Genomic DNA, 9,020 nt, shown 5'->3' with positions numbered 1-9,020 from the left:
TTCCTCATAAGGCCTGTTCTCCAGCCCCCTCACCAGCTTTGTTGCTCTTCTCTGGACTCGCTCCAGAGCCTCAACATCCTTCTTGTAGCGAGGGCCCAAAACTGACCTCAGAATTCGAGGAGCGGTCTCACCAGTGCCGAGTACAGAGGGAGAATAACCTCCCTGGCCCTGCTGGTCACGCCGTTTCTGATCCAAGCCAAGATGCCATTGGCCTTCTTGGCCACCTGGGCCACTTCTGGCTCCTGTCCCCTCCCAGTCACCCAGGTGAGGGGGGCGGCCCCTCCTGCCCTTCCCCGCGCGGCCGCCGGGGGGCGCCGTGTGCGGCGGGGCGGGGCGGGGCGGGGGCGCGCTCGGCAGCGGGAGCGGCGGGTCCGTGCGCGCACGATGCGCCCCGCGGCCGCGTCCCCCCCCGGCGCCCGGCGCCCCGCGGCGCTGCTGCTGCGGTGGGCGGCGCGGGCCCTGCTGTGGCTCGGCCCCGTGTACCTGGCCGGGTACGTGCGGCTGAGCGGCAGCTGGGTGCTGCTGGCGCTGGCGCTCTGGCTCTGCTGGGCGCGCAACCGCCGCGGGAAGCGCGACCGCCTGGCCGCCGCCTTCGCGCTGCTGGACGATGAGCGGGAGGCGGTGCGGAGGGGGCTGGCGGCGCGGCACCTGCCCGCCTGGGTGAGTGCGGACGGGGCGCCGCCAGCGGGGATGCTGCGGGTGCCGGGCTGGGAGCGGGGATGCTGTGGGGTGTGGGACTGGGGAGACCCCGGACCGGCACTGGGAACAGGGATGGTGCGGGATGTGGGGCTGGGGAGCGGCACTGGGAGCGGGGAAGCTGCGGGATGTGGGACTGGGGAGCGCCTGGAGCGGCACCGGGAACAGGGATGGTTCGGGATGTGGAACTGGGGAGCGCCTGGAGCGGCACTGGAAACAGGGATGGTGCGGGATGCGGGACTGGGGAGCGCCTGGAGCGGCACTGGGAACAGGGATGGTGCGGGATGCGGGACTGGGGAGCGCCTGGAGCGGCACTGGGAACAGGGATGGTGTGGGATGCGGGACTGGGGAGCGCCTGGAGCGGCACTGGGAACAGGGATGGTGTGGGGTGCGGGACTGGGGAGCGCCTGGAGCGGCACTGGGAACAGGGATGGTGCGGGATGTGGGGCTGGGGAGCGCCTGGAGCGTCACTGGGATCAGGGATGGTGCGGGATATGGGGCTGGGGACCGGCACTGGGAGCAGGGATGCTATGGGATGCGGGGCTGAGGAGAGCCCGGAGCGGGGATGCTGCGGCATGTAGGGCTGGGAGCGGGGATGCTGCGGGGTGCGGGGCTGAGGAGAGCCCGGAGCGGCGCTGGGAGCAGGAATGCTGCGGGATGTGGGGCTGGGAAGCGGCAGTAGGAGCAAGGATGCTGCGGGATGCGGGGCTGGAGGGAGCTCGGAGCGGCGCTGGGACCGGGGATGCTGCGGGATGCGCGACTGGGAGCAGGGATGCTGCGGGATGCGGAGCGGCGGGAGCAGCGTGGAAAGCAGGGTTTTCCGCACCAAGCAGCCGAAGGGCGAAGGAAGAAGGGTGAAGGGATGCCCTGGACTGAGCGGTAGCAGCCCTGGGTTTCGAGCTTCGCCCAGGGAAGCGAGTACTGAACTAGAAGTCGTTTTAGTCCCAGGGATGGGGATGCTGGTGTGAAGGTGCCTGTGAAATACTGCTGTATCCCCAGAGAAACCTCCTGTCAGACATGTGCTGTTGCATTGCAGGTGTTTTGGTGTAGGGGCTACTTATTTTAGACCTTCTAGAAAGTTTTTTCCCCTTCTTTGCAGTGTCATTTTGAAAAAAAAAGAATCTATAAAAATAATATTCTCTGCCTACTACAGCCCAAATATTTAAAGAACCATCTCTTGTTTTCTCCTGAACAAACCCCTGTTTGTTCCCCACACTTGTTCCTAGCCAGTCTAGGTTTTAAAGTGAAGAAAACTGAAAATCAAATGGCACATTTTATTCTACATCTGTGGTTGTTTGCTGGGTAGCCTTGGCTAATTGAAAAGGATTATGAGGTGGTTTTTTTTTCCTTCATCATCATTCCTTTACCATTTAAAACCATGTAAGAAAGAGTCTTCTCCTGTAAGAAAGAGACTGTCAAAGAGCTCTGTTTGTAAGGAGTGTTGCATGGTGGCATTTGTAGTCAGCGAACTTTTTTTGTAGCCTGCAGCACTTGGCTCTTCTTAATACTGTGGGAAATGAAGGCAGTCAGCGCTTCTGAGGAGTGGGGCCAGGGTCTCCTAGCAGAGCTGGTGCAGCTCCCTGCACATGTTCCCTCCTGCCAGGCACAGAAGCCTCTCTCTGAATGAGATTTCTGCTTGTTTGTATTGATAAGAGCGTTTAAAACGACTCGCAGCATTAATGAGTGTGGTGGTGTCAGCTCTTTCCCTGTTGCGGTGAGAATAGTGGTGTGTTTTATCCTGAAGTGCCCTCAGCCTTGGTAATGAGGTATTGAGTCTCTTAGTCACCACTGAAATATCAGAATCGCCTCCCCAACACACACACACACACACAATCTCAGAAGTTCTTGGAGGTTGTGGTTGGTAGTGTCAGGCTTCGTTGCTTGGACCAATGAGCCCATAATGGAATGGTTGGACTCGATGATCCAGTGGGTCTTTTCCAACCTGGTGATTCTATGACTTGATGATCCAGTGGGTCCTTTCCAACCTAGAGATTCTATGATTAGTGCGTGGGCTGCAGGTCGATGGAGGGGATTATTGATTCCCCTGTACTCAGCACTCCCAAGGCTGTACCAGGAGCGCTGTGGTCCTCAATGCAGGAGAGGTTTTGGCAAACGAGGGGACTCCAGCAGAGCCCACCGAGGTGGTCAGGGGCTGGGGCAGAAGCTGATAGAGCTGGGGCTGTTCAGCCTCCTTCAGGAGAAGGGGAGGCTTACAGGGGATCTCTCCGCTGTCTCCTGCTGCCTAGCACATGCTTAAAGAGAAATTGGAGTCAGGTGCTCTTCAGAGGCTTGTGAATTCTGGGAGTTGGCTGCTGGAAGGCAAGATGTAGAACCTAAGGATAAAGGGGCTGCTGCCTGTGCTTTTAGTTTCAGCTTTTATCCATATTACCACTTCTACTGCTTTACTTTTCTGTGTTGGCAACTTTTTCTCCTCATCGGTTGGTGTTTGTTTCCACACTACGCTTGTTCTGGATGTTTTTTTTAACTCCGTTACCTCAATTTGATCTATTTCTCTGTGCCAGTCTTAGAGGTTGCTTCTCACCTCCTGCCTATTCAGTTTATTCTCTGCCATGTTGCCTTTTTATCTTTCTTTTTTGCCTTTCAGTGTTCATGAGCCTTCAGTTGAAACAGCTTTAAAAATGTCCCGTGTGTTGTTCTTTCCTGACACGCAGAGGTGGGAGTAGGAATACAGTTCAGGTTTGGGAGAGCCTGGGTTGGATCCTAGGAAAGGTTCTGGAGGTGTGAAGCTATGGCAGTGTCTTTGGGGACTGGTGTGTAGCTGTCTCCTCGTACCCTGAGGATCCGTCCACGGAGGAGTTAAGACCAGTCACTTATTGCATGACTTGGTTAAAACTTGTCTTGGAAAGGTGAAACTCTCTGACTTAAGCCTGTGCAGCCTTTAGCCTGACCTTTGAAAACCAGTCAGTGCCCAAGCAGAGGTTGGCCCTGCTTCCACCTTCATTCTGGCTCCTGGGAGTGGTAGGGACTTCTCTGTTCTTCCACAGCTGAAGCAGGTTCCAGGTGAGAACATGCAAGTGTGTTGCGTTTCTTCCTGATGTTAACTCCCTTTACCAGGCAAAAATGATATTACTGGGTACAGAACAATCCCTTTAAAACTTTGCCTGTTGATTCCTTGTTCATGCTAAAGGCTTGTTTAAGCATTTCTTTTTTCCCCATCTCACAGGGAGCTAAAACCCTGTCCCTTAAAAAACCAAAAAAACCACAAAACCCCCAACAAATACCCCAAACAAAGACAGACCCCTGATACATTCTTGTGTTGTAGTTGAACGGAAAACCACTGTTGTGTCATTGTCATGGGTTTTGCTGTTGCTGTAATCCTGTAGTCTGCTCCAGGGCAAGGTGGAGCTATGCAGAAACTCTTATGCTTTCCTTACATACTAGTAATTGGCCCTTACCTCGTGTTTTTGATCTTCAAAGCTCTTTTCAAATGCTAAGTAATTTTTGCAGCATTCCCAAAATACAGGCAGGAAACATGCCTGCTTTTGTGAATGGGGAAAACTGATTTTGATAGCGTGACTTGCCCAAGGCTACAGGAGTAAGTCTTACAGCGTTAACTTTGGCAGATCTTGGTGGATGGTTTGGGTTTGGTAGGAAGTGTTTTGTGCTTCTCTTGCCTGTGTTGTACTGGTGACAAACTCAAGGAGGAGACCGCTGCCAAGGCTTTTGCTGTAACAAGGGGCAAAAGTGAGTTTGGGGTCCAGAGCACGTGGTGAAAAACTACAGAACCACAGATGGCTTTTTTTTCTGAAGTATTAGGACACAATAAGTTCTTGGTGTTTGCTGTTGGGTGAGGAAGGGAGTTTGGTAGTGTCACTGGACAGAACTAGAGCAGAACTTGTCTCCTGTTAGCAGGATGTGCATGTTATGGGAACACTTTGTGGGTAGGAAAGGCTTTGCTTGGATCTTATGCCTTCCTAATCCAGATGCAGTGCTTGGATGTCAAGCTCTACTTCTTCTGCAGAGCTGCTCATGGTATTTGTACCACTGAGTGCAGCTGAGCTTTGGTATTGGGAACCCACTGAAATCTGGTGGCCTTTCATAATAGGCAGAAAGCTCTTTGCACCAGAGATGTGTAGTTGTCCTGTTTCTGCGGTGCTTGCCTCTTGGGGAGCTCTGCTCTGTTAGCTGAGGAGATCCCAGTGGTGTTTGGTAACGTTGAGCTATGACAGTGCTATTTCCTCGTCTGTCAGAGGAAACTGAGGCACAGCGTGCCTGGGTGGGAGCTGTGTGGCAGACACATGAATGAAGGGGTGTTTGGATCACAAACAGCTGCTCATCCTGTCACAGCAATCCCAGGTGTGTCATAGTGATATGTGATTCATTGTGGTTGCTTTTGGAGTTTGCACTGGGCTGCCCAGTTTGACTGTCTGTGGGTCAGTTAATTCAATTTTACATTTTCTTGAGGTGGGTCGAGCTGCTGTCTCCTTCTCACAGTTTTTTGCCTGTTTTCTGATGCTCCTGTGTGCTGTTCCAGCTCTCCTTGGCCACCAGCTCGCTTCTTGGATCCCTCTCGCAGTTGCATCTCTAGCAGCTTTAGTTCTAGTGAATAATCTCAGCCAACTTTAGAGGTTTGTATTGTGCTGCATTTCTCCCCTTAGCGCTGGCAGGTCTTGTGTGGTCTGTGATTTTTCTCATCGGGATCTGGTGGCCTAACTGTTGCCCTGAGTCCCTTCATTTGGGTTACATCCCTCTTCTCACTGTAAGGTCTTTTGAAGGATGGTTCACCATGCTCTTTCCATGGATGCTTTACTCTGCCTGTGGCTGTTCCAGAGTTGTGGCACAAATGCAGCAGGACCCTGGCACTTGGCAGTTGCTTTGGAGCTGAGAACCAGCTGCCTTCAAGTCACCCAGGATTTATGTGCCCTCCTGGAGGACTATTTGGGGAAAGATGAAAGGCTGGCAGGTGGAGGTCCCCAGATCCACATAATCCATCTTATTGTAGATGTCAGCTGCATTTTATCGGTATAGATTGCCCCTTCTGGTGCTGCATTCTCACTTTATCATGCAAATAGGGCTGGGTAGGCTGACATTTCAGTGAACTTGCATTGTCTTCTTTAATGGAAAAGTTGCTATTTAGAGCATCAAAAGAAATTGCTTATAAAGAATATGGTAATATCACTTTGGTTTTTTTAATGTCATAATTGGAGATAATTTGAAGCATAATTTGAAGCATTATTTGAAGCATTATTTGAGCCAGGAAAGTGGGCTGTGAAATCATCAAGCTGGAATAAAAGGCAAGCTGCTGTCCATTGCATCCAAACTTCTCTGAGCGCTTCTCTGTAAGGAGCTGAATTAAACAGAAAGCTTTTGACTGAAGAGGGTAATTCACAGTTCTTATATGAGGAGTTAATGTATTGTCCTACCCAGTTACTATTGTCAGGCTAGATGATAGTTGAAGGACTGAGTCTCTTTGTATTCTGGTGCTCTTGTAGAGCTGGGCAGGGCCTGAATGCCCATTCTGAGAGGCTGATATACCATCCTTGCCCTCTGCAGTGACCTGCTACCAGCTTGTAGCCCTGCCTGAAAATATCACATCTGTGAGACTTTAATGTGTGGTTGTAGCAAGGAGATAGTGGCTCTTTGCTCAGTAGCTTCTTGGTGAGGTCTGAGATCAGTTGGTTACTTGAAAGTGCCCACAATTGTCCTGATTGTGATTTTAAAAGTCATCGCTTCAGGGAGCTGGAGGGATTTTGTAATGGGCACATGCCTTTCTTCTTGGTATTTGGTGGGTCCAACTTGAAAACATGATGCAGGAGTGACTGCTACGGTTTGGTTTGTCCTCAACAGCTTAAAAGAAAGGCTCTGAGAGTTGAAAACACTGGACTGTTACACATGATAGTGTGTGGTAATAGGCTTGAACTCTTAGAGTGCTTCTTTTCCCTGAAGCCATTGGTCCTATGTTAGTATTAGTGGAGAAATGCTGCTGCAGCCTATAAACTCAGTTTCCCAAGCAGGTTCTTGTTTTCCAAAGTGTGATGTCCTGGTTGAGGTGAGCCAATACAGCAAACAGGTCCTGCCCAGCTCGTGATCTTGAAAGAAAACAGGTTCTCATGGCTTCCCATGACATAACCAAGAGAGGGAGGTGAAATCTAATGCTGTTTTACATCACAAACAGGATATGACGCTTGATTTAATCATATAAATGTACCTGGAGGCATACTGGTATGTCAGTGCACGTGTGTTCTTTCTACTTTTTTTTTAATATTTTATTTGCCTTTTACAATTTTTCAAGGATGTAGTGAATTATAAAGGGTGTATGTCTGGGGGCAGAGGGATCTCAGCTTACTCTAAAACTTGTTCCACACTCTGTGGCATCTCTCACATGTGTTGCAGTATGCTGAAACAGATGGCATGTGGCACTCACTTTATTTTTCTCTGCATCCAGGTTCACTTCCCCGATGTTGAACGAGTGGAGTGGCTGAACAAGGTGAGGAGCTCTGGTTTGTGAGCTCTGAGCTGCATCGCAGCACAAACTGCGGGTCAAGCCTGAGAAAGTTATCCAATCACTACAATACAGCTCAGTCATTTCAGTGTCTGTACTTAAATCTTGGAGCCACTTAATATAGAGTTGTCACTGAGGTTTTGGTGACAGCCAAATGCATGCCTAGTTGATACAGGTTTGATTAATTTGACCACAGGGTTTCATTCTGAGATTTAAAAAAAAAAGCCAGTGTTTTTATAGTGTACATATAGAGATGCATCTATATGTATATAATGTATGTAAACATGCGTGTGTATGTGTTATTTTAGCAATAGTAGTGACATCTTCTCATACCAGAGGGGTTCCTAGATTGCTTCGAGGCAGGGGTTCCATCTGCGGGTATAGTCAAGCTCTCACTGGAAGTAGATGCTGGGATTCAAAGCAAAACAGCTGAACTTGCAAATTAGCACGCAGTAGCTATCCTCTTTCTCTTTTAAGCAAACTTTCTTTTTAGCAAACTTTCTAAAGCTCTTTTCACTCCTCTCTAAATAAACCTAGCTCTAGGGAACTTTCTGAGCTTTGAAGTAATTAGGAAATATTGTGCTTTGGAGCCTTTAACCCTGAAATTTGCTGGCTCAGCCCCTGCAGTTAGAAGCAGTCAATAGACTCTAGGATGCTGAAAACTTACTCTTCAGTTCCTAAACCAAATTCGTTTTCTGAGGAACTGAGTTGTATCTTTCCATAAGGATGACTTAAGAGCACAAATGTGACTTGATATTTTGAAAGGACAGATGTTAATAGCCAGGTGTTCTGTGATGTGTGCATCTGCTTCTCAAAAAAAGGTATCTTATACAGAGGATCTTCAGTGTGTTTCTGCTTCTGCTCTTCTTTAGGTCCTTGTACAAGCCTGGCCATACTTTGGGACAATCATGGAAAAAGCATTTAAAGACGTTCTTGAACCAAAAATCAGAGCAAAGAATGTACATCTGAAAACATGCACCTTTACCAAGATCCACTTTGGCGAGAAGGTAATGTGAATCCTTTGCAACCCTCGCAGTTCAGTCTTCACTGAAAAGCTCAGATGTAGGAGGAGCCTGATATTCAGTTCTTTAATAGCTCTGAGTGTTTAACAAAATGGCATTGGTACAACACTGCTGCCTCCTTCGTTCCTTCCTCATGTTGACCTGAGCGTCTTTACTGTGGAGGAACGGTCATATAGGAGACACATCCCTTCCCACTGGCTGTCATTATCATGGGACTGGAGATAGAAAAAGGTGCACGTATCCACAATTCTTTCTGTTACACCCCTGTGAAAGGATTTTTCAGTGCATCCTAAGGCTTGCAGCATGTGTTGCTTGCAATCAGTCCTGTATTTGAGGACTGCCAAGGCTCTTCACAATACCTCTTTAAGAGAAAAACTTGTGTGGGTTACTCATGCTTTGCATGCAGTTGTGCAAAGTCTTTAATGAATGCTTCTGTACTCAAATTGATTGAAGTGAGTAGGACTTTTCACTTGGGCTTAACTTAAAAGATATTAACTGTGCTGTATCTTGTTTGTCTTTATTTCAGTGTCCTAGAATCAATGGAATAAAAGTCTACACCAAAGAAATTGATAGAAGACAAATTATCTTAGATCTGCAGATATGGTAACGTTGCATCACTGATTATGTAGATGGTTCTCAACTCACTGCTCATGTGTGAGTTGTCATGCTGACATGTGGTCTACTAGGATCAGCATGAAGTGAGAGGTCCTTATCTTATATGAGCCTAGAGTGATGTGAGATAATCTGTCCCAGGCTGGATGTCCTCAGTACTTAGAGGTGCATGTTGGGCATCAGTCTTGAAGTCAGAAAGCAGCATCACCTGCACAGGTCTACGTGTT

The 9,020-nt window shown here is 49.0% G+C and overlaps 1 protein-coding gene across 2 annotated transcripts in view; it reads left to right on the top strand.

Annotated features, from left to right (window-relative positions):
- Positions 1–350: 350 nt before the first annotated feature.
- The window catches only part of ESYT3 (extended synaptotagmin 3), a 34,577-nt gene continuing 25,907 nt past the window's right edge, over positions 351–9,020 (top strand). The window contains exons 1-4 of one of the 2 annotated variants that reach the window (XM_069861493.1): positions 351–660; positions 7,103–7,144; positions 8,032–8,166; positions 8,708–8,784. In XM_069861493.1, coding sequence (XP_069717594.1) covers positions 385–660; positions 7,103–7,144; positions 8,032–8,166; positions 8,708–8,784 — 530 coding nt within the window. In that variant the 5' untranslated portion in view covers positions 351–384. Of the gene's footprint in view, positions 661–5,463; positions 5,621–7,102; positions 7,145–8,031; positions 8,167–8,707; positions 8,785–9,020 lie in introns of those variants that run through there. The other variant, XM_069861494.1, reaches the window with a different exon arrangement.

The sequence above is a fragment of the Phaenicophaeus curvirostris genome, chromosome 7 (genome assembly GCF_032191515.1).
Source record: "Phaenicophaeus curvirostris isolate KB17595 chromosome 7, BPBGC_Pcur_1.0, whole genome shotgun sequence".
Taxonomy (NCBI): domain Eukaryota; kingdom Metazoa; phylum Chordata; class Aves; order Cuculiformes; family Cuculidae; genus Phaenicophaeus; species Phaenicophaeus curvirostris.
The sequence above is the reverse complement of the archived record's forward strand: the minus strand, read 5'-3'. Positions and strand labels throughout refer to the sequence as shown.